This window comes from Dendropsophus ebraccatus, chromosome 3 (genome assembly GCF_027789765.1).
Source record: "Dendropsophus ebraccatus isolate aDenEbr1 chromosome 3, aDenEbr1.pat, whole genome shotgun sequence".
NCBI classification, from domain to species: Eukaryota; Metazoa; Chordata; class Amphibia; order Anura; family Hylidae; genus Dendropsophus; species Dendropsophus ebraccatus.
The window spans coordinates 115,544,803-115,569,924 of record NC_091456.1 but is presented as its reverse complement, the minus strand read 5'-3'; the positions used below and the strand labels follow the sequence as shown (position 1 = coordinate 115,569,924).

At 46.9% G+C, this 25,122-nt stretch overlaps 1 protein-coding gene across 2 annotated transcripts in view; it reads left to right on the top strand.

The window, feature by feature from the left end:
• Positions 1-25,122, top strand: part of SMIM24 (small integral membrane protein 24) — a 70,982-nt gene that overhangs the window by 30,275 nt on the left and 15,585 nt on the right. Inside the window, exons 2-4 of one of the 2 annotated variants that reach the window (XM_069964526.1) lie at positions 7,799-7,931; positions 10,407-10,442; positions 17,196-17,293. In XM_069964526.1, coding sequence (XP_069820627.1) covers positions 7,799-7,931; positions 10,407-10,442; positions 17,196-17,293 — 267 coding nt within the window. The remainder of the gene's footprint in view (positions 1-7,798; positions 7,932-10,406; positions 10,443-17,195; positions 17,294-25,122) is intronic. The other variant, XM_069964525.1, reaches the window with a different exon arrangement.

The following is a 25,122-nucleotide window of genomic DNA, read 5'->3' as shown; positions in this document are numbered from 1 at the left end:
AACATGCTAGGAATATCGTTGTCCTTCTCATCGGCTTTTCACCCTGAGACTAACGGCCAGACTGAGCGCTTAAATCAATCATTAGAACAATACTTACGGTGTTATGTTTCTGAAAACCAAGATAAATGGTCAAAGTTCCTACCGATGGCAGAATTCGCTCTCAATAACCACGTAAACACGTCAACACAACAATCCCCCTTCTACTGTAATTATGGTTACCATCCCCAGTTTTCTGCTATTCCCAATAATGAAACACAATTTTCATCTGTAGCTGAGTTGACCCAAAAACTGTGCACAGTTTGGGCAGAGAGTCTGGTGACTCTTCAAGATGCCCAGCAAAAACAAATAAAATACGCCAACCGTAAACGCCGTCCCGGCCCTGACTACTCCGTTGGTGATAAGGTTTGGTTGTCAACAAAAAATTTGCATCTCCGTGTTTCCTCTCACAAACTTGCTCCTCGTTTTATTGGTCCATTCCCCATCATCAAAGTCATAAAACCAGTGTCTTTCAAGTTACAGTTACCCCGATCTCTGCGTGTGCACCCTGTGTTCCATAAGAGTCTCCTTAAACAATATGTACCTCCTGTGAGTCCTCATCCTCCACCTTCTCCAGTGGTAATACAGGGGGAATTAGAGTTTGAGGTGGAACGGATTCTAGATTCTAGAAAAGTACGCAATTCCACACAGTATTTAATACACTGGAAGGGCTACGGCCCGGAAGAGCGTACATGGGTAACTGCACAAAATCTCCATGCTTCTGATTTAATCAGAAAATTTCATCTGTCATACACTGATAAGCCTGGAGGTCATCGTGAGGGTCCGGAGGCCCCTCCTCAGGGGGGGGGGGGGGTTCTGTTAGGACTAGGAATAAACGCTCAGGCCGGTTGCTGGGGGCGCGACGACGGCGTCCATAGCAGCCGGTCTGCTGTGCATGTTTTTCACTAACTCTGCTCTACTACTCCTTGTTGAAGCAGTGGCCAGGGTGCTCAGCATAAGCTGTAGTAGGTTTCACTGATTGTTGATTGACAGCTGACACACCAGTCAGCTGTCAGTACCTGGGCAGGATCTGGAGCCTCAGCCCCTATCACTCCTGGGGGCTGGGACTACAGGTTGCATAAGTATCCTCCTCTGTCTTCCACCCCCTGCCTGTGAAAGTGCCTAGTTCGCTAGTGTATCTGGATCAAGTGTTTCCCTGCTTTGTATTTCTGGTAACTTGACTTCTGGCTTCTGACTTATCGACTACCCCTTGGACTGCACTGCTCGACTGTTACTGACCCGGATTCCTGACCTTGCTCTCATTGTGTTTTGTCTGTCTTGTTTCGTTTAGTGTTGCACTTTAGTAGATCAGGGACTGCCGTCCAGTTGTCCGTTTGCCACCTAGGGCATCTGAGGCAAGCAGGTAGGGGCAGCGGGGCGGGTGCCAGCTTTAGGGCTCACATGTCCTTGTGTCTCCCTGTCCCTATCCTAACAGATAGTCCCCTATTATGTCCCCCACTGAATTATGGCCCACTGAAGATTTCGACAGTTAATGCTGTCCGCAAATGCTATTGCTTTTGCAGACAGATTTAACAAATGTCTATTGGCTGTAGGTGGCCCCTGGCCAGCAACCTGTGCTCCTGAAGGGCCCACACGGCTACCGAATGTTGTGTCTGACCATTTAGCTGTATGTGATTGTATGTGAAGAGAACATACAGTTGAATGCAGCAGGGTGATTGACAAGGTGAGGAGAGCATTTACTCCCCACCCTGCCAATCACTGTTGTGGCCACAAAAGGCCGTTTCCTCCCTTAGAGCTGTGGGACATGAGTGATGTCACTTGTGCGGTCACAGAGCAGAGAGAGAGTTGACCTAAGAAGACTACAGAACTGGACTGCACAGCAGGTAAGTATGGCTTTTTTTCTTTAGTTATAGAGGAGAAGACCTATGTGGGTGGGGGGGGGGGGGGGTCTAACTCCTGGGAAGGATGCTATCTATGGGGGTTGGGGTATGATATGTGCTGGCTAACTGAAAAGGGGGTACCTAATTTGGAGGTACAGTCTACTCACAGTGGCGGTGGGGGTGTCTAACCACCAGGAGGATTACCAGGGAGATTACTGCTGGGGAAGGGGGTGGCTGCATGGGGAATACATACCAGGGGGATTACCTACATGACATGGTGCTGGAGGCGATGCATGGAGGATTCATGGAGGATACTACCTTTGGGGTTTTGCCTGCACAGAGAGGTCTAAATACTAGATAGATGCAGAGGGAAATAATTACTATATTGAGGCACAGAAGGCCTATCTTCTATATGGAGGAACAAGGGGGATAATTCTGACACTATCTGGTTCTGACATGTGACACCCTGATCATTTTTTATTTAATTTTTTGTGAGGCGGTACAAGTAAAAAACACAATTTAGCAGCTGTTTTTGATCATTGTTTTGTACACCGTTTACTATATGTTACATATGACATCGTTATCGTTATTTGTCAGGTCAGTACGATTACAGTTATATCCATTTTATATAGCTTTTGTTATAGTTTATGGCATTTATACTATAAAAACTGTTTGTGTCTTGCATATTGTAAAAACAGTAATATTTTAATTTTTTCACCAATGGAGTTATGTGAGGGCTTTTTTTTTGCAGCATAAGCTGATGTTTTTAGTGGTACACCTTTTGGTTACATGTGACGTTTTGATAGCCTTTTTCTATATTTTTTAGGGGTCGGGATTAAAAAAAAAAGTCCTTTTGGTTAATTTTTTTTTTTTACAGCATTAATTTGGCGGGATAATTAATGTAACGTGTTATTAGATGGGGTCATTACGTACGTGTCGATACCAAATATGTATATTTTATTTATAGGCGATCATTTATAAAGAGGGGGGGGGATGTGTATTTTATTTATTTATTTTATTTATTTATTTATTTATGTAACGTATTTATTTACGTATTTATGTGTGTGTGTGTGTGTTTTTTCACTTTCACTTCTGATCTGTGCTGTAATGTAATGTAATGATTGTTTTAACCATAGCAGCCCAGACGGATTAAGCAGCGTCTGGGTTGCTATGTTTACCCCCCTGAGCCGTGCAATCGCTCACGCTGCTCCGGGGGGGAGATTGGGCGTCAGAGGGAGCGGATCTCCCTCTGGATTCCCCATAGACGCTGCAGTCCCATGGACCGCAGCACCTATGGGGTTAACTGCCCAGGGGGTTGCAGGAACCACCAGCTTTACATGACGTTCCAGGAACATCATTTTGCGGCAAGGCTAATGATGTTCAGCTCGGACCTTCACCTGACAATAGACCCCGGTAAGTGGACCTTCACTAAAAGTTGTTGAGTACCCCTGCTCTAGGGTCACTTGTTGTCACCTAGATTTATCAGGTTAGGAACTATAGTAGTCAGAATTACCTACCTATGCCCGTTCGGAAAGTTTCAGCTTCAGTTTTTTAACATATCTGACAGGTGACAAATTGCCGCTACCAGGGGCGTAACTAGAAATGGCTGGGCCCCATAGCAAACGTTTGATTGGCCCCCCCGCCTCAATCGACCACTACGCCATCAACACACTCAGCTCTACACAGGTTCTGTACACCATATAAATTACAGTACAGTTATATTAATTGACTCACAGGGGACGTCTTCTTTGATCGGAGTTGTTTCCTTTTCATTTTCTTCTTCATCCTTCCTGGGCCATTATGAGAACTTCTCAGAGCCACGAATCCACAGAATCCACAGAATCTGCCAGAGAAACATATTAGGCTCCTCACTCTGGCACCATCCTCATCTCTATACACACTGCACATTTGTATTGGCCCCTTTACACCCTTGTTTAGTGCATAGCCCTGACACTATGTGATCCCCTTATAGTATATGCCCCTCTGTGTATTCCCCCTTACTGATGCCACCCTTGTTGGCCCCTTATAAATTACCCCCCTGTGTCATCCATCCCCCTTATAGATGGTCCCCCATGTTGTCCCCCTATAGATGCCCTTTCATTTGGTCCCCTTATAAATGCCCCCTTATGGTGTCCCCCTATAGATGGCCCCTTGTATTATCCCCCTATATATACCTCCCTGTATAATCCCCCATAGATTGGCCCCCCTGTATTATCCCTCATAGATGGCCCCCTGTATAATCCCCCATAGATTGGCCCCCCCTGTATTATCCCCCATAGATGGCCCCCTGTATATCCCCCATAGATGTCCTCCCTGTATATCCCCCATAGATGTCCCCCCTGTATATCCCCCATAGATGGCCCCCTGTATATCCCCAATAGATGCTCCCCCTGTATATCCCCCATAGATGTCCCCCTGTATATCCCCCATAGATGTCCCCCCTGTATATCCCCCATAGATGGCCCCCTGTATATCCCCCATAGATGGCCCCCTGTATATCCCCAATAGATGCTCCCCCTGTATATTCCCCATAGATGCCCCCCCCCTGTATATCCCCCATAGATGGCCCCCTGTATATCCCCAATAGATGCTCCCCCTGTATATTCCCCAAAGATGCCCCCCCTGTTAATCCCCCATAGATGCCCCCCTCTGTATATCCCCCATAGATGGCCCCCTGTATATCCCCCATAGATGGCCCCCTGTATATCCCTCATAGATGTCCTCCCTGTATTATCCCCCATAAATGGCCCCCCTGTATATCCCCTATAGTTGGCCCCCCTGTATATCCCCCATAGATGGCCCCCCTGTATATCCCCCATAGATGGCCCCCCCCTGTATATCCCCAATAGATGCTCCCCCTGTATATTCCCCATAGATGCCCCCCCCTGTATATCCCCCATAGATGGCCCCCTGTATATCCCCCGTAGATGGCCCCTTGTATATCCCCAATAGATGCTCCCCCTGTATATTCCCCATAGATGCCCCCCCCTGTATATCCCCCATAGATGGCCCCCTGTATATCCCCCATAGATGTCCCCCCCCTGTATATCCCCAATAGATGCTCCCCCTGTATATCCCCAATAGATGCTCTCCCTGTATATTCCCCATAGATGCCCCCCCCTGTATATCCCCCATAGATGGCCCCCTGTATATCCCCCATAGATGCTCCCCCTGTATTATCCCCCTTTGCAAAGCAGATAGAAAATAAAAAAACACAACTCACCTAACTCCCCCGTAGGCTGTCTTCTCCTCTTCTCCCGGGGGGGGGGGCATCCTGGGGATTTCCGGGTAGCACAGGTGTCGGGCTCAGCGTGGCTCAGTGTCCGCTGGGGCAAGTACTTCCGGCGCAGGGTGCATCTCTAACAAGCGCTCCTGTGCCGGAAGTACAGGCTGGGGCGGACGCTGAGCTCACTGGTACTGGTACTGCCGGGACGGCAATATGGCGGCAAGGGGGGGCAGCATCCCCCGCAGCACAGGTACCAGTGAGCTCAGCGTCCGCCCCTAGCCTGTACACAGGAGTGCTTGTTAAGAGTGCTGGAAGTCCCTGCGCCGGAAGTACTTGCCCCGGCCCCCGGAGGACGCCAAGTCACTCCGAGCCTGTCACCTGTGCTGCCCGGGAATCCCCGGGACACCCCCGGACCCCAAACAGCTGTAGCACCCAGGAGGCCTGCTCAGACGCCGGGTGCTATAGGCTATGTGAGCTCCGGGGGCCCGCGCCACGGGCCCCTGATGCGGCGGGGCCCCGTAGCGGCCAATACGGCTGCTACGCCAGTAGTTTTGCCACTGGCCGCTACCCTGAAGCTGCTCGACACCTCCATCAACTGTTTACAACCAGGGATCAGTCACTCCATTAGGCATGTGGGGGGAGTGTCTGATGCTTGGCACGCTCCAGAGTGCAGCAGTGACATCAGATGCACTGGGGCTTTGCGGCTGATATATTGTATTACAGCCACTGGCTCTCCCTGCTATTCTGCCACTGCAGCAGGACAGAACCAAGTCTCCTTTCGGAGGATACACTGTAAATAATTTATACTACATTGGTTGAGGCATATTAAAGGGGTAGTGCGGTGTAAGACATTTTTTCACTAAATAACACATATTACAAAGATATACAACATTGTAATGTGTGTTATTTAAGTGAATGGTCCCCTTCCCCATGTCCCCTCCCCATGACCATGGACCCGGAAGTTTGATTCAGTATACTTACGGAATCACTGTCGACCCTGGCTGCCATCTTGGGACGATCACGTCATCTTCAGGAGGCCGGCCTGACTGCTCCAGCCCTCCCTCATCCCGGCCCCCATTCAGTGCGTCATCAGCTGCTCAGCCACCATTGGCTGAGCATAACAGAAGATGTCTGGGGCTTCTGTTATGCTCAACCAATCGCGGCTGAGCAGCTGATGACGCCATTTATGGCCACTTATGGCCAGAAGTGACACAGGATGAACTATGCCGAAGGGAAGTGATGTCCTCTTCAGACAATGCTGACCAATGAAAGGAGCTATGCTGGTACATGCACAATCTCACCCAACTCGTGACAACATTATAACAAGACAACACAAGCCACGTACAGGTGCAATATAGTAGTAGGATTGTGCAATGGTGGACAGTCAAATTAGATGTTTAAGGTGGGGAACTGCCAGGACTGCTGAGGGAGGGGAGTAGGCAGGGTGGGACGACTGTGATGAAGAACTGAGGGAAAGCAATGCCTTTTTTTTTTTTTTAATACTTTTAGTGTACAACTGCTCAACCAGGGAGTACAACCACGAAATACAGAACTAAGACCCCCAAAACAAATACAGTGGTACCTTGGTTTAAGAGTAACTTGGTTTAAGAACATTTTGGTTTAAGTGCTCACAGTTTTTAAAAATTGTGACTTGGTTTAAGAGCATTGCTTTGGTTTAAAAGCTCCCAGTACTGGGTGGGAGCGTGAGTGGAGGAGGGGCATAGTCTGCATAGCATGGTCTACAGCCCTGTACTCTGACCCAGAAAGTCTCCCTCACCTTCCAAATCATAGCAGATCCACTTCAGGCTGGGGCTTGCATCAGGGGACAGGACTGCGGAGGTAATCTCTCCATAGCTGTAACCCCTCTCTCCCCGGACAGAAAGCACTGCAAGTATGTGCCCACATCTGCCCTGCTTATTCCTTCATGCTCCCTGCAGTGTTCGCCCTTGTGTTTCCCATCCTCTCCATTACTGTACAGTAACTTATAATATCACATATTCTGCTGTTTCTAAATGTTTGTTTCATCTGTTCTACATGTTATTCAGAATAATGAATCATTATATTTGGGGTGTGGAACCAATTGTCTGCATATCAGTGATTTCTTATGGGAAATTTGCTTTGCTTTAAGAGTGGATTTGGATTACAAGCATGGCCCTGGAACGAATTATGCTTGTAATCCAAGGCACCACTTTAGATTGTTGGTAGGTTCAGAACTTGGACAAAAAGGTAAGCAATGCTATATGCTTCTGCAGCATTATTATTTTTCCCCCCGATGTTAGAGTACCCCTTTAAAAAGAGTCACCAGTTAGTAGGAAAATCTAATCCAATGCAGGGCAGTATAGCTAGAGGTATAACCATTAGGAAGGAGCAGACTGTAATCTAGTAAGCCCACATCTGGAATACTGTATCCCGTTCTGGAGACCTACAAAAATTATCAATAAAATTAAAAAGATCCACAGAGAGGCTACAAAATGGTGGAAAATTTTAATGGTAAACCCAAAAAAATTGAACTAAATCTGTATCGTCTGGAGGAAACAAGGGAAAATGGAGAGATGACTGAAACCATAAACAATCAATATGTTGTTATAGAAGTGCTATTTTACATGCCATGGCTTAATAACATGCCAATGTGAGTGCTGCAAGCAGTACTTAGTGGGAGCCATCACTTGTAAGTCTTAATATTCTTCTTCTGCAGGTATGAAGCAAGAATCATCCAGTTCAAACACTGGTGGGCTTCAGCCATGGTTGCTTGGTCTCACAGCCATGGTTGTGTTCCTTTTTATTGTGTTCATCTTGCTGATTGTTAACAGAGTTTGGTGCAAGAAAAGGTAGGATTAGTACAAGGAACTAAGCCATGATTTTCAAGCATATATTACTGTATAGAAATGAGTGAAGCTGCCAAGAGACTAAGCCATGATTTTCAAGCATATATTACTGTATAGAAATGAGTGAAGCTGCCAAGAGACTAAGCCATGATTTTCAAGCATATATTACTATATAGAAATGAGTGAAGCTGCCAAAAGTTTGGGTTAGCATGATCTCAGGTGATCAACATTTGAATCCCGGTGCCTGAAGAAGGTTGATGCCTTTAGCAGTATCCATATTTTCCAGGCAGTCATTGGGTACATCCACCTTCTCCAGGCAGTGGGATTTAAATGTCAATTGCCTGGGTTTGTGCAATCTCCAACTTTCAGCAGGTTCGCTCATCTCTAGTATAGACATACACTCACCGGCCACTTTATTAGGTACAGCTGTCCAACTGCACGTTACCACTTAATTTCTAATCAGACAATCACATGGCGGCAACTCAGTTCATTTAGGCATGTAGACATGGTCAAGACAATCTCCTGCAGTTCAAACCGAGCATCAGTATGGGGAAGAAAGGTGATTTGAGTGCCTTTGAACGTGGCATGGTTGTTGGTGCCAGAAGGGCTGGGCTGAGTATTTCAGAAACTGCTGATCTACTGGGATTTTCACGCACAACCATCTCTAGGGTTTACAGAGAAAGAAAAAACATCCAGTGAGCGGCAGTTCTGTGGGCGGAAATGCCTTGTTGATGCCAGAGGTCAGAGGAGAATGGGCAGACTGGTTCGAGCTGATAGAAAGGCAACAGTGACTCATATAGCCAACCGTTACAACCAAGGTAGGCAGAAGAGCATCTTTGAACGCACAGTCAGCGGAAGCAGATGGGCTACAGCAGCAGAAGACCACACCGGGTGCCACTCCTTTCAGCTACGAACAGGAAACTGAGGCTACAATTTGCACAAGCTCATCGAAATTGGACAGTAGAAGATTGGAAAAACGTTGCCTGGTCTGATGAGTCTCGATTTCTGCTGCGACATTCGGATGGTAGGGTCAGAATTTGGCGTCAACAACATCAAAGCATGGATCCATCCTGCCTTATATCAACGGTTCAGGCTGGTGGTGGTTGTGTCATGGTGTGGGGAATATTTTCTTGGCACTCTTTGGGCCCCTTGGTACCAATTGAGCATCGTTGCAATGCCACAGCCTACCTGAGTATTGTTGTTGACCATGTCCATCCCTTTATGACCACAATGTACCCAACATCTGATGGCTACTTTCAACAGGATAATGCGACATGTCATAAAGCTAGCATCATCTCAGACTGGTTTCTTGAACATGACAATGAGTTCACTGTACTCAAATGGCCTCCACAGTCACCAGATCTCAATCCAATAGAGCATCTTTGGGATGTGGTGGAACGGGAGATTCGCATCATGGAAGTGCAGCCGACAAATCTGCGGCAACTGTGTGATGCCATCATGTCAATATGGACCAAAATCTCTGAGGAATGCTTCCAGCACCTTGTTGAATCTATGCCACGAAGTATTGAGGCAGTTCTGAAGGCAAAAGGGGGTCCAACCCGTTACTAGCATGGTGTACCTAATAAAGTGGCCGGTGAGTGTATGTTCCCAATTATGTTTCATTTAACTTTCATCTAAAAAAAGCGACTGAACTCCTCCCTTCTGTATAAATTAGTATTAAGAGACTTTGTTTATCAAATATGTATGATTCTTTGCAATTTAGGGCTTAAACCATAGAGTTCAGAATTATAATGGCTGCAATAGCTGTAAATAATTTGCCTTTTTTTGAAAACTAATAAGTGATATATGAGACATAATAAAAGTGGCAGAATTTTTTATAAATTTTATTTTAAGTGAAAATGGCAATATATTTGACATTTTTGATCCAACAATGTTAGCATTCTCTTGACTAGAGATGAGCGAACAGGAGCAAGACTCAAATGCTGATAGTTCGGGTTCACGTGAACCCGAACTTACTATTATCTCTACTATTGATGTTAGTGCCTCCAACGTTATTATTCTATAAACCTTTCATAATCCTATGGAAACATAACTTCTATTTTCTAGTGATGAGCAAATTTACATTTCAAATGAAACAATGTGAAAATTCTCCCAGTTTCCCAGGAATAGACCCAACTTTTCCAGGCACCGGGGGTGAAGTGGCACAGAGATCAAAGGCAGCCGGCATATAAGCCGACTGCTGAGCTAAAAATGCTTTGCTTGGTTTCTAATGTAACTTCGCTCATCTCTACTATTTTCCATCCTCAGCCAAGACATATACTGTATAAAATGGTGGTCTCTAATACCTTTGCATCATTAACTTTTTTCATTTTTTCATTCTACATTTGTGGCAATTTGCCTCTTCAAAAAATGACAACATCTGCAGCATTTATTGTGAAAGCACCCAAAAGCTTAGCTAAGAAATTAAAAATAAATGATACTGGTTCAGTTTAAACTAATATGCATTATATTTTACAGGCGTGGAATTGATGAGGAAGACAATAAAAAAGAAAGGTAATCAAACCATAATGATACTGACTGCATATACAATGTCCACACAGCTCCACTGAGCATGATTCCAGGAGGGATCCACTTTTGAAATATGGTGACTATATCTTGGTAAAAAACCACACACGGTTCCTTGGAAAGAAAAGCTTTTTTTTGCCAACAGGAAGATTAATTTCCTAGCCAATGACTCCCAAGAATAGAACCTTTTTATTCGGTCACCCACATTGGTTTAGATGTACTGTATAACAAATCCCAAATAAGGAAGATAGCTCTTTGAAATGAACCTCAAGTGTAAAGGGATTTATTCTATAGTGAAACCCCAATTGCCGAACTCCAATTCATATCTTCAGGACTGCCCATAGTATATATACACCGGCAATTGTCAATAGCAAACATGGCACTGAAATAGCTTAATGACAGGTGCTGTACACCTCGGGTGCGACAGGTGCTGTACACCTTGGGTCTGTCCGATCAGTACACTCACAACCTGATTGCAAGGTATCATCCAGTTACTACAGCAGCTAGAGGACTTTGCCTTACCTCCAGTCCTGCCATAGTAGAGTCTGGCTCAGGCAGAGCAGAGAACTGATGTAAGTGATTTATGCAATTGCAGATTTTGGTCATATTATATTTCAGAAAGAAAATTGTTAAAAAGCGATCAATAATTCCCATCTAAACCAGAATAGTACTGATAAAAACAATCATGGCGCAAAACACAAGTCCCAAATTAGCCTCATAAATTGAAAAAGTAAAGTAGAACAGTCAGAAAAGAGCAATTTTGTTTTGTTTTAGCCTATGTTCACACACAGTAAAATAAAAGCAAAATATATCCGTAATTTTGAAGTAAAAATACGGCCAAAATTTTACAGTGTCAGGCTATGTTCACACTACGTAAGTGCCATAGTGCTGCAGCCTGAGGAAATCCCGGCCGGAGTGTATACACTTGGTATACACTCTGGCTTGGACCCCTAGTGGTGCCGTAGAAAACTGATATGTCAGTCTTCTGAGGCCACTATTCAGTAAATAGTGGCCGCAGAAAACCCTGTCAATTCACACAATAGAGCGAGCGGCTCCGGCCGCTTGCTCTATTGTGTGTTGTGGGGAGTTTTAATGCAGGTGCACATGGATGCGACCGCATCAGAACTCTGCAGGGCTAAAGATCATCATGATCTTTTCAGAGACCGGCCGTTCTTACGAGGTCTGAACATAGCCTTCTAATAAACTCCATTGAGGTCAATAGAAAATTGGCTGGCAGCACACATGCAGTATGTAGCAGCTGTAATCAAACATTGGGTCCCTTTAAGAGCGACCTGGGTCCCTTTAAGAGCGACTTGGGTCCCTCTAAAAGCGACTTGGGCCCCTTTAAGAGCGACTCCGGTCCCTTTAACCCCTTAAAGACAGAGCCTGAAATGGCCTTAATGACAGAGACCAATTTTATGAATATGACCAGTGTCACTTTATTAATTAATAACTTCGGGATGCTTTTACCTATCCGGCTGATTCTGAGATTGTTTTCTCGTGACATATTGTACTTTACATTTCTGGTAAATTGGAGTCGATACTTATAACGAATCTTTATGAAAAAAAAACCAAATAACGTGAAAAATTGTGAAAAAATGCATTTTTCCAACTTTGAAACTTTTTTGCTTATACAGAAAATGGTTATACCACATAAATTATATATTAAATAGCATTCGCAACATGTCTACTTTATGTTGGCGGCATTTATTAAACGATCTTTAATTTTTTTTAGACAATAGAAAGCTTAAAACCTTAGCAGCAAATTTCCAAATTTCAGTAAAATTTCAAAATCAGATATTTTTAGGGACCTGTTCAGGTTTAAAGTGTATTTGAGGGTCCTCTATGTTAGAAAGCCCCACAAAGCACCCCATTTCCGAAACTGCACCCCCCACACTCTGCAAAAGCACATCCAGAAAGTTTTTTAACCCTTTAGGAGAGTCACAGAAATAAAAGCTAAGTGTGTAAGAAATTAGAAATTTTTTATTTTCTGTGCAGAGATTTTATTGTAATCCAATATTTTTTATATTTATAAACTTATGTGCGGCACTTATTAGCAGCCAGTAGCGGTGGGATATAGGGGGGAAAAATGCCCCTACGCCAAAAAGGAGGAGTTGCTGATCAGCGGCGCAGTTACGTGCTATGCTGATCAGCACTCAGCGGCGATAGGGCGTATAAAAAGAAAAAAAATAGAAAAAAAAAACAACTTTTTTTTTAACCTAAAGCAACTGATCAGTGAATGATATTCACTGATCAGCCGCTAGGGGGCAGTACAGGGAAGCTGACGAAGACTGACGAAGATAGGGGCCACGGAAAAGCCAGAAGAGCCGGAAATTGCCGACGGGACCCGACCGAACCCGGAAGTGAAGAGAAGAGGACGCGCGGGACCCGATCGACGCTCCGGACGCCCAGATCTGGTGAGTATAGTGCACCTACACTATACACACCTGTTCTGCACCCCTCAGCTACCTAGCTGAGGGGTGAAGAACTCGGGGACATTGTTTTTTAACGCTTTGATCGCCGTGATGGGCCGGACGGTACTGGCCGGCCTATCACAGCGATTGTGTGGGTGGCATCGGCGCCATCTTTTTCCCGGACACTAATGGCGATTGGTGCTGTCTCGGACAGCACCAATCGCCAGTGCTTTCCGGGTCACCGGGTCACCGATGACCCGGAAAGCTGTTTTCAGCTGCTATTGGCTGATCTGTATTGATCAGCCTATAGCAGCAATCGTCGGCACGGGAGAGGTTAATCAACTCCCGTGCCGACGAGCAGAGATGGCCTGCTATATATTATAGCAGGCCATCTTCCCCGACCGCTGTGTGTGAACACACAGCGATCGGAGAAACATCGGGTGTAAATTTACGTCCATTTGCGCTAAGTACCAGGGCACGGGGTCGTAAATTTACGCCCGATGTCGTTAAGGGGTTAAGAGTGGCTTGAGGCGCTTTAAGAGCGAGCTGGGTTCGTTTAAGAGCTACCTGGGTCCGTTTAAGAGCGACCTGGGTCCCTCTAAAAGCGACTTGGGTCCCTTTAAGAGCGACTTGGGTCCCTTTAAGAGCGACTTGGGTCCCTTTAAGAGCGACTTGGGTCTCTTTAAGAGCTACCTGGGTCCCTTTAAGAGCGACCTGGGTCCCTTTAAGAGCGACCTGGGTCCCTTTAAGAGCGACCTGGGTCCCTTTAAGAGCCACCTGGGTCCCTTTTAAGAGCTACCTGGGTCCCTTTAAGAGCGACCTCGGTCCTTTTAAGAGCTACCTGGGTCCCTTTAAGAGCGACTTTAAGAGCTCACTTTAAGAGCGAAATGGGTCCCTTTAAGAGCGACTTGGGTCCCTTTAAGAGCGACCTGGGTCCCTTTAAGAGCGACCTGGGTCCATTAAAGAGCGACCTGGGTCCCTTTAAGAGCGACTTGGGTCCCTTTAAGGGCGACTTGGGTCCTTTTAAGAGCGACCTGGGTCCCTTTAAAAGCGACCTGGGTCCCTTTAAGAGCGATCTGGGTCCCTTTAAGAGCGACCTGGGTCCCTTTAAGAGCCACTTGGGTCCCTTTAAGAGCAACTTGGGTCCCTTTAAGAGCGACCTGGGTCCCTTTAAAAGCGATCTGGGTCCCTTTAAGAGCGACCTGGGTCCCTTTAAGAGCGACCTGGGTCCCTTTAAGAGCGACCTGGGTCCCTTTAAGAGCGACCTGGGTCCCTTTAAAAGCGACCTGGGTCCCTTTAAGCTGCAAAAAAGAAAAGGAACAGCGCAAGGCTCACATACCGTGATACTGCAGAGCTGGATTTGTGAGTATCTATGAATAGGTGTTGCTGACCTTGGGGGGGTCGTGCTACGAGCCCGACACCGCCTGATGCTTTGTAGAAGTTTTGCTCTTTCTGCTCACTGCCGTCCGAGGATCCGAAGGAATCGGTCAGGAAATCAAAGTGAAGATTCACTCATCGGTGGCAGGATGTGTGGAGTACTCGGACGTCTGGCGCAGAGCGGCTTGTTCACAGGGTTCAAGATGAAGCATAGGAGTTGTAGTACAAGATTCTCCCACTTCTTTATTGTAAGACGTAAAAAACAATAATAGGTTTCGAGCTGCAACCCTCTTCATCAGATAATTAAAAACATGCATACATGCCCTACATTCAGCACCGACCGCCATTACTGTTAAAAGTAATGGTGGCCACGGTGCCACGTCCCGTTCGCCGTGATCGGCCAATCACGGCGATATTAGTCTAAAAAGTGTAAAAATACCTGCTCTGATCACCTCAGCTATGTAGCTGAGGTGTTCAGAGCAGGTATTAGCCTATACTCTCCTGATCCTGACGTCCGGATCGGTGTCTTCCGGGTCCCGCGGTGTCTTCTTCCGGGCGGCTGTGTTCAGCTTTTTCCGGGGCTTCAACTTCGGCTTTTTCCAGCTTCCGTCGTTTGTCTTCGTTTTTTGCCTTCTACTGCCTCCTAGTGGCTGATAAGTGTATATAATACACTTATCAGTAACTATAGGGTTGAAGACAGTTTTTTTTTTTCCCCCCATTTTTTTTTTCATTTTCCGCACCCTACTGCCGCTGAGTGCTGATCAGCATCGCACGAAAGTGCGCCGCTGATCAGCAACTCCTCCTTTTTGGCATAGGTGCTTTTTTTCCCCCCTATAGCCTACCACCACTTTCTGCTGATAAGTGCCGCACATAAGTGCGGCATTTATCCGCAACTCCTTTGTTGGCGTAGGTTTTTTTCTTACTGTTAAATAAAAAAACACGGGGCGTGTCTAGATGCCGGAGTGAGCGGACGCACGTTTCAGAGCTCCGCTCAGAGCTGACCCGCCAGGCAGTTTACCCGCAGTTACCGGGACCCCACACACCTGGACCATGACCAGAAGAGGCTCCCAGAAGCCGGTCACCAAGCCTCAGGCTCCAGGAGCCGTCATTTCGGGTCCCCTGGATACCTTCTTGGTCTCGGACCAGGCCGCCGCACATTCCAAGATGGCGCCGGCAGGGCGCCAGGCGCTGCAGCGGCTTGCGGAGCACCCTCCCCCATCAACCCGGCACTCAGAGGCAGCGGAGACATCCGAGGGAGCCCTGGACTCACCCCATCTTGCCTCCGACCATGGCAGCCTGGCATCTGGTGACGGCGGCGAGGACCGAGGTAACCCGGCTCCACACGTGGCGGCCGCCATTACAGCCGAGGAACCGGCCGCCTCTTTACAGGACCCGGTCCTTCCTGCCCCGTCGCAGCAACGTCCACTGCCGCCCAGGCCCCCACATAAGACCAAGGGCCCTAGAGTGGCCCCCCCGCCTGCACCGTCCTCCTCCCCCCCAGACTGGTTCTCTACAGGCTCTGAGGACAGCACACAGGCACTGGAGCATACTGAGTCCCCCCATGCAGGAACTGTAGGGACATGGGGACCACGTCAGTCGGAGTCTGATGATGACATTATGGCCCCTGACCACCCCCTGAGTAAATACCTTAATAATATACCCACCAAAGAGGACTTTAAGGCCCTAATACAGGAAGTTAAAGCAGCATGCCGAGGGGAAATTGCAGCATTACGCCATGACCTGCAGCAGGTGGGAAACAGGGTGGATTCCCTGGAGACTGAACATGATGACACCAGATCCTACATAATGGACCTACAGTCCACTGTTCTGGCACAACATAATGCTTTGGGGGACTACCAACGCCACCTAGAAGACCTTGATAATAGGGGGCGCAGACACAACATACGCGTTAGGGGCCTCCCTGAGTCTCCGCATGCTGAAGACCTGAGAGAAATCCTATCGGCTTTGTTTAATCAAATCCTGGGTACACCACGGGATCACGAGATAAAGCTAGACCGGGCTCACAGAGCCCTCAGACCTAGAGCTGGAAACTCCCAAGCAAGGGACATAATTTGCTGTGTGACTGATTTCATGCTTAAAGAAGCCATTATGCAAAAATCCAGAGAGTTGAATGACATTAGCTTCCGTGGAACCTACATTCAGCTTCTTCCTGATCTGTCATGGGTGACGCTCCAGAAACGCAGATTACTACGTCCATTGCTACAATGTCTTAGAGATCGGAATATCCCCTATCGCTGGGGGTTCCCCTTCAGCCTCAACGTCCGATGAAATGGTGTGACCCTGGCCCTGCGTTCTGCGGAGGACTTGGAACAGTTCTGCTCTGCCCTAGATTTTCCGGTACCGGACTTACCGGATTGGGAGCTGATCCCCCCACCACCTCCCCCCAGACCAGTGTGGTCCTCAACTCGCCAAAGAAAAAAGCGGGGTTCCCAGATGCGCTCCCCCCCAGACCTCCGATCCCCCCCGAGGTCCAACCCCCGCTGAACTGGATATTGATGGGTCTGATGGTGGCTGTTCCTTAACCATAAAGGGGTCCCCCCTTTATTTTCTCCAAGTTGTCATTTAATTGCCTTAATTCTGTTTTAATTTTATTGTTTATTGCGGGTTTGCTCTGAGCTGGATATAGAAAGAGTGTTTTTCCTTTTTTTCGTATATACAAACCTTTAGACAGTGAAGTGTCTGTTAGCTGGGGCATCTGCCTCGTTTCCCCCCTTCCTATCTCAGACCTCCTAGCCCCTGAGTGGCCTTATAGGATCTCAGAGGGCCTCTCATATAATACATTTGCTACGGTTGTCTAGATAGGGACTGTCCGACTGAGTTGACGGTCATATAAACAATAGGAATGTTGTTGTTTTCTTGTTTGCTGTGGTATTTTTATGTTGTTATGTGGTATTCATGTTTTGTCCTTCCTCCCCCCCCTCTCTATTAGAACTGATGCTTCCTCCCTCCGAGTCCCAGCTGTTCCCTCTGCCTGGAGATGGAACCGGCCCTACCCTTATCGGGTCCTCGCACTCGGTAGTCCACAAGGTATGCGAGATATCCTACCTGTTCATGTCCTGTCATGGTGCGTCTGATTACGTTTAATGTGAGGGGCCTCAACTCAAACGTTAAGAGGCGTCTTCTTCTTCGGGAGCTGAAAGCTCTGAGAGCGGACATAGTATTTCTCCAGGAGACGCACCATGATGGGTCATGTACGTTCAAATTTGCCCATTTTCAATTTCCAACAACTTACTCTGCGACATTAGACAGAAAGAGAGCAGGGGTAGCGATCCTGATTTCTAAATCATGCCCATTCCTGGTCACACATTCAGATGTGGACACAGGAGGCCGTTATATTATTTTGGCTGGTACCCTACAGGGTTCTCCGATGATCCTCTGTAATGTGTATAGCCCTAACACAGGTCAGGTGAGTTTTCTAGCGACAGTATTTAATAAAGTTAGTGCCCTGGCAAATACACTTTCCTCTCCAACCCTTCTGGTGGGAGGTGATTTTAACGTCCCGTTCTCGCCTTCGACAGACCGCCAACCTCAGACCCCTGGCCCCACCCCGCAGACCGTGAGCCTTACGTCTCAGAAATTTCGACAATTGATTAGGAGACATGATCTGTTTGACCTATGGCGGGTGACGCACCCTAACGAGAAGACGTTCACCTTCTTCTCTCATCCACACTTAACCCATACTCGCATTGACTTTTTCTTTGGCAATATCTTGGGCCTGAGATTGACTGATCATGTTGACATCCCAGGGATTACTTGGTCAGACCATTCCCCGGTGGTCCTTGATCTCAAGGATATACATTCCCCTCGTCGGGTTTGCCATTGGCGCCTTAACGAGCTCCTGGTGAAGCAATCAGCCCATAGAGATTCCTTGAGAAAATGTATCAATGACTACTTTCAACTAAACGTAGGCAGTGTGCCCTCACAGACAACCCTGTGGGAGGCCCACAAGTCAGTTCTTAGAGGGCATTGTATAGCACTCTCCGCTAAGCTGAAGAAGGATGCAAACTTCCAGGCGCAGAACCTAGCTTCATGGGTCAGAACACTGGAGACCCAAATGATCTCTTCCCCATCGGTTCGTATCCTCCGGCAGCTAGTGGAAACTCGTGCAAAACTGAAAGATCTGGCGATACTGAAGGTGGAAAAATTACTGACCTACACGAGACATAAATATTATGAAAAAGCTAATAAAGCACACTCTCTATTAGCAGCCCAGCTCCGGGATAATAGATGTATGAACTCACCATCTGCCATTAAGGATCCCACTGGTGGTTTGACATATGACCCAATACATATGGCATCATTGTTTGCTGATTACTATTCTAATCTATATTCTCTTCCTTCCCAATTACCGCCCAACCCGGATGATAGAGAGAGGGCCCTTCAGGACTACCTACTTTCCTGTCAGTTGCCAACCCTCTTATCAGAGGACCTGACAACTCTAAACAGTCCAATCACCCATGAGGAACTTGCTGAGGTACTTAAGGACCTCCCTAATGGGAAATCTCCGGGCCCCGATGGCCTCCCATACTCGTACTATAAGACCTTCTCGACTGAATTATCCCAGCACATCCTGCCCCTATTTAACTCTTTCCTCTCCGGTTCCCCTGTTCCACAACGGATGCTTGACTCCTACATAACGGTCGTGCCCAAACCAAATAAAGATCCCACAGACTGTGCCAGTTACCGACCCATCTCCTTGTTAAACTCAGATCTTAAAATTTTCACAAAATTACTGGCGAATAGACTTGGAGCGCTCCTTCCGAAACTCATTGATAAGGACCAGGTTGGTTTCGTGCTTAATCGTCAGGCGGGGGATAACACACGGAGAACCATAGATTTAATTGACGTCCTTAATAAAACAAGGGCTGGAGGGCTCCTCCTGAGCCTAGACGCGGAAAAAGCCTTTGACAGGCTGGGCTGGCCCTTTCTGATGGCCACACTGAAAGCCTTTGGATTTTCCGGGCCCTTCCTTTCCGCAATATGCTCCCTGTATTCTTCCCCGACTGCCGAAGTGCGCCTCCCCCATGCAATGTCCCCTCGCATATCCATACACAACGGGACCAGACAGGGGTGCCCCCTGTCACCCCTGCTGTTTGTCCTCTGTATAGAGCCACTGGCAGCTCGCATACGACTGAGCCCTGATGTTAAAGGGATACTGATTCATGAGAAAGAATTTAAATTATCTTTATTTGCGGATGACATCCTGTTAACCCTACGTGACCCCCAGACTTCCCTCCCTAACTTACACAACATCTTGGACGAGTATGGGAGGTTATCGGGCTATAAAATCAACAAGACAAAAACGGAAGCCTTGCCAATTAACCTTCCACCTTCCCTGACTGAGACGTTACAGCACTCCTTCCCGTACAAATGGAAAAACAGTGCCCTTCGGTACCTGGGAACTAACATAACCTCCTCCTTTTCCACCCTGTTCAAAACTAACTTCCCACCACTCCTGCAGGAAGTGACGGCACTCCTCTCTAAGTGGAACCCTCTCCCCTTATCCCTCCTGGGGAGGATAGCGGCCGTGAAAATGTCCATCCTCCCGAAGCTTCTCTATTTGTATGAAACCCTACCTGTCCCAATCTCCAAAAACTTCATGTCCTCTTTTCAGAAGGTGCTCCTGAAGTTCATCTGGAGGAATGGACGTCATAGAATTTCAGCTCAGATCGTTACAGCAAAAACAGAACATGGGGGTCTGGGAGTCCCAGATGTCCATAGGTATTACTTAGCAACTCACCTCCGCAGAGTCCCAGCGTGGACGTCTCTTTGGGCGTACACGAAATGGACGCAGATTGAAAAGCTGTGGCTGGCGCCCATTCACCCAGGGGTCTTAATCTGGAACCCCCTTCTAGATGTCCCAGATAGAGATATGCTAGGCCCCATGCGACTGACTAGACGAATATGGGTGGAAGCTAGAGATAAATTTGCATTACAGTCTCGATTCTCCCCCCTGACCTCCTTTCTGTACACCCCCGCCATCCCTAATAGTATGGTGGCAGACGCAGTTGACCCGTGGCTACGTGCAAAAACCTTCCACTTTGCTGATATCATAGACCCTCTGAAGCGGACTATCTTACCTTTTCCTAAACTTCAGGATAGATATGGCCTACCCCCGAGGGCCCGTCACTTCTATGACGACCTCTGCCAATATGCAACTTCCCTGTGTGGAGACAGGCCTTTCTCTAAGCCTTCCCCCTTTGAGTGGTTGTGTAAACTAAACACGTCTACTAGTGGACTGATCACCAGTATACATAACTTACTAGCTTTCCCTCCTGATGACCCCTCCCGAGGCTGGAGCTACATGTCCAAATGGGAGACGTACCTGGGGAGAAGCATACCTTTCACACTGTGGCAAATTATATGGTCCCAAGCGGCGAAGGCCTCGACATGCGTCAGTTATAAGGAGAACCAATACAAACTCCTCATGCATTGGTATCATACTCCTGATTTACTGAACCGCTTGTTCCCGGCTACGTCTCCCCTATGCTGGAGATGCTCCCAAATGCCAGGCACGCTGATACATATATTCTGGGAATGTCCGCTAATTCAACATTACTGGGGAGTAGTTAGAGACTTATTACACTCGGTCCTGCGCACACGACTTCCACTAGAGATCCTGACATACCTACTCAATGTTCCACCTAAACGGTTGAGAAAACCCGAAGCCAGACTCCTCCTGCACATCCTTACAGCGGCCAAATGTGCGATACCTGCTATGTGGAAGAACACGCAAGCCCCATCCCGAGATATGCTCATTCAGAGGATTAGGGATATCAGGCGGATGGAATACCTGACTGCACTGAACGACAATAGGGTAGAAAAGTTTGAGAAAATATGGGAACCATGGGACACAACTCTGGGAACCCTAGCCTCTTCCTAGTGTTTTTCCCCTGTCTCCCCCCCCGTCTATTGGTTTGTCTGTTCGTATGTTTGTCTGTATGTATGTTTGGTTCATTTTTTCAGTGTCTCTGTTCTGAAGTATGTAATATGACTACAGAGATTTGCCGTGCCATCTCATTTTTAGCGAACAGGTGCTCTCTCCTGAGTACTGAGAGGAGAAGCAATAATATGTACCCACTTACTAGGCCGCTCTTGTTCGTCCGTTACCTTATTGTCAATATTGAAAATTGGTACTCAAACTACACTGATATGTGCTTTTTGTAGATCTCTATGCATTTCTCTGTGATTGATCCTTGTTATGTTGTTTCTTGGTAAGAAAAATTTAAAAAAATTAAATAAACAGTTATAAAAAAAAATAAAAATAAAAAAACACTACATTACACTACACGAAATAAAGTTTTACACTACACCAGTACACATTTATATACCCCATATACTAGTCCCCGTATAAAAATGGCCCCCAGGGTGTTTTCGGTGTCGGACGCATACGTTATTATTGCCTCCGACACCGAAACAGCCAGTGAGGATGAATGGGGGGGATCCTTCTTTCCCCCATTCATCCTCATCATCCAATGACGTATCTGGGGGTGGCGTAGCGTATGCCGCCCCCCAGACACGTCTTTTCCGCCAGTACTGTCCCAATAAGAGATCACGGTATGGCGGTGAAATTCTACAAACTCTGTGAGCGTACCTCAGGGTACACTTACCGATTTAGGGTACGTGCACACTGCAGAATGGCGAAGGATAACCCTTTGTGCATTCCGCAGCTGGCACCCGCCGGTGGACTGATGTGGGCGCGTGTCTCCACCCTTGTCATAGACTCCATTCTATGCACGGGCGGATTCCATCGTCTGTCCAAAGAATGAACACGTTCATTCTTTGGACAGAGGGCGGAATCCGCCCGTGCATAGAATGGAGTGTGACACGAGCGGAGACGCGCAGCTGCATCAGTCCGCCGGCGGGTGCGAGCTGCGGAATACACAAAGGGTTATCCTTCGCCATTCCGCAGTGTGCACGTACCCTAAGGCTGGGTTCACACTATGTATATTTGAGGCTGTATTTGGTCCTCATGTCAGGTCCTCATAGCAACCAAAACCAGGAGTGGATTGAAAACACAGAAAGGCTCTGTTCACATAATGTTGTAATTGAGTGGATGGCCGCCATATAACAGTAAATAACGGCCATTATTTCTATATAACAGCCATTGTTATAAGATAACAGCAAATATTTGCCATTAAATGGCGGCCATCCACTCAATTACAACATTATGTGAACATAGCCTTTCTGTGCTTTCAATCCACTCCTTGTTTTGGTTGCTGTACAGCCTCAAACATACAGCCTCAAATATACGTAGTGTGAACATAGCCTAATTAGAGTGTATGAAGGAAGGGACACCCGAATCCTGCCCGCCCCCCCCCCCCCCATCCTCTGAGTTAATGGGGAGATCATTTGGGAACTGATCTTCCCACTGCTGGATAAAGGTTACCACTTGTAAGGGTATAACTTTTATACCAGCACCCCCTCTTCCGGTCCCTCGCAGCCCGAGCTACTGTAGCTTGCGGCACGATCCGAATATATTAGAAGCAGTAATAGAGCCCTAATATTTAGGAGTGGACCCAGCGCTTCTGGATATGAAGGACCCCGTATCGCCCCTGGGCAACATTTTTCAGGCGACGTCACCCACACTGGAAAACAGGAAACCCCAGAAGAAGTGCAGAATGTGGCGTAACAGGGGGATCAGGAAGGACACCATTTTACAGTGTGACGCCTGTCCTGATCACCCCGGCCTCTGCATACTGGATCGCTTCAAGGCGTACCACACGTCATTGGAGTTCTACATTGTCTAAATTCTATCCCTTATTCCTATTTCAGGGGTCACGTTGGTCCATGGATTATTCTGATTGCCATTATGGAGTCGGGAAGGAATTTTTCCCTGTGATGAGGCTACTGTTGTCTGCCTTACGAGGTTTTTTTTTGCCTTCCTCTGGATCAACACAGGTTGAATTTGATGGACACCTGTCATTTTCAACCTTATAAACTAATAATTGGCCTAATACCCCCCAATAAATTAGAATTGTCCCTTTTCCCCAGCTAAATAGGTATGGCCGCCATTCCCATTAGAGGATGTCATGATGCAATTACAAAGCCTCTGTGCGGCCAGGACAGTAGAAAACCCCCACATGTGACCCCATTCTGGAAACTACACCCCATAAGGAATCTAACAAGGGGGCCAGCGGGGATATGGTCCCCTGGTGACGGCCACATTTGGGACGTGAAAATAAAAAAAAAATGGTATTTTTTATTTTCACACCACATATTCTACATATGTGCCTGTTACCAGTGGGGTCCATATACTCACTGCACCCCTTGTTAGATTCCTTATGGGGTGTAATTTCCAGAATGGGGTCACTTGTGGGGGGTTTCTACTGTCCTGGCAGCACAGGAGCTTTGTAATTGCGACATGGCCTCGATCCTCCATTCCAGCCTCTAAATGGCGCTCTGTCCCTTTGGTGGCACATTATGTCCACATGTGGGGTATTTTCGTACTCAGGGGAAATTACGCTACACGTTTTGCGTTTATTTATTTTTTTAACCCCTTGTGGAAATGGAAAAAAATCAAGGCTAGACCAACATTGAGTGTAATTTTTTTTTTACTTTTTACTCTAAATCATTGATCTTGTCTTGATTTTTTTCATTTTTTAAAAGGGGTTAAAAGATTAAAAAAAAACACAAAATGTGTAGAGAAATTTCCCGAGTACGGAAATACCCCACATGTGGACATAAAGCGCCATGCGGGTGCAAGGTAAGCCTCCAAAGGGAAGGAGCGCCATTTGGTTTTTTGAGGCTGGATTTGGCTGGAATGGATTTCGAGGGGCCATATTGCATTTAAAAGGCCCCTGTGTTGCCAAGACAGTTGAAACCCCCCACAAGTGACCCCATTCTGGAAACTACACCCCTCAGGGAATGTAACAAGGGGTGTAGTGAGCATATGGACCCCACTGGTGATGGGCACAAATGTGAAACAATGTGGCGTGAAAATGAAATATTAAATTTTTTACACTATAATGTTGGTCTAGCCTTGAATTTATCATTTTCACAAGGGGTTAAAAGAGAAAAAAAACACCATGTGTAGAGCAATTTCCCCCGAGTCCGTAAATACCCCACATGTGGACATAAAGCGCCATGTGGGAAGGGAAGGAGCGCCATTTGGATTTTGGAGGTTGGATTTGGCTAGAATGGATGATGAACGCCATGTCACATTTACAGAGCCGTCGTGCTGCCAAAACACTGGAAACCCCCCACAAGTGACCCCATTCTGGAAACTACACCCCTCAAGGAATCTAATAAGGGGTGCAATGAGGATATGGACCCCTTGATGACGGGCACATTTGTGCCGTGAAAGTGAAAAAATGAAAATTTTCACTTTCATGTCACATTTTTCCACATTTGTGCCCGTCACTAGTGGGGTCCATATGCTCACTGCACCCCTTGTTAGATTCCTTGAGGGGTGTAGTTTCCAGAATGGGTTCACTTGTGGGGGATTTCCAGTGTTTTGGCAGCACGAGGGCTCTGTAAATGCGACGTGGCCCTTGAAATCCATTCCAGTGAAATCCAGCTTCCAAAAGCCAATTGGCGCTCCTTCCCTTTGGAGGCTCGTCCTGCGCCCGCTTGGCACTTTATGTCCACATCTGTGGTATTTCTGTACTCAGGAGAAACTGCGCTACATGTTTTGTGTTTTTTCTTCCTTTTATCCCTTTGTGAAAATGAAAAATTGAAGGCTAGAACAACGTTTCAGTGTAAAAAATACTTTGTCTTTTTTCACGCCATATTGTTTGGAAAATCTGTTGCGAAGGAAGAGATGTAGAAGTAGAGATGTCACTGTAGACAGACTTAGAGGCTTTGCTGACGAAAATAGAAGCTGATGGAGAGAGAGTTCCCAGACAGTTATTGGT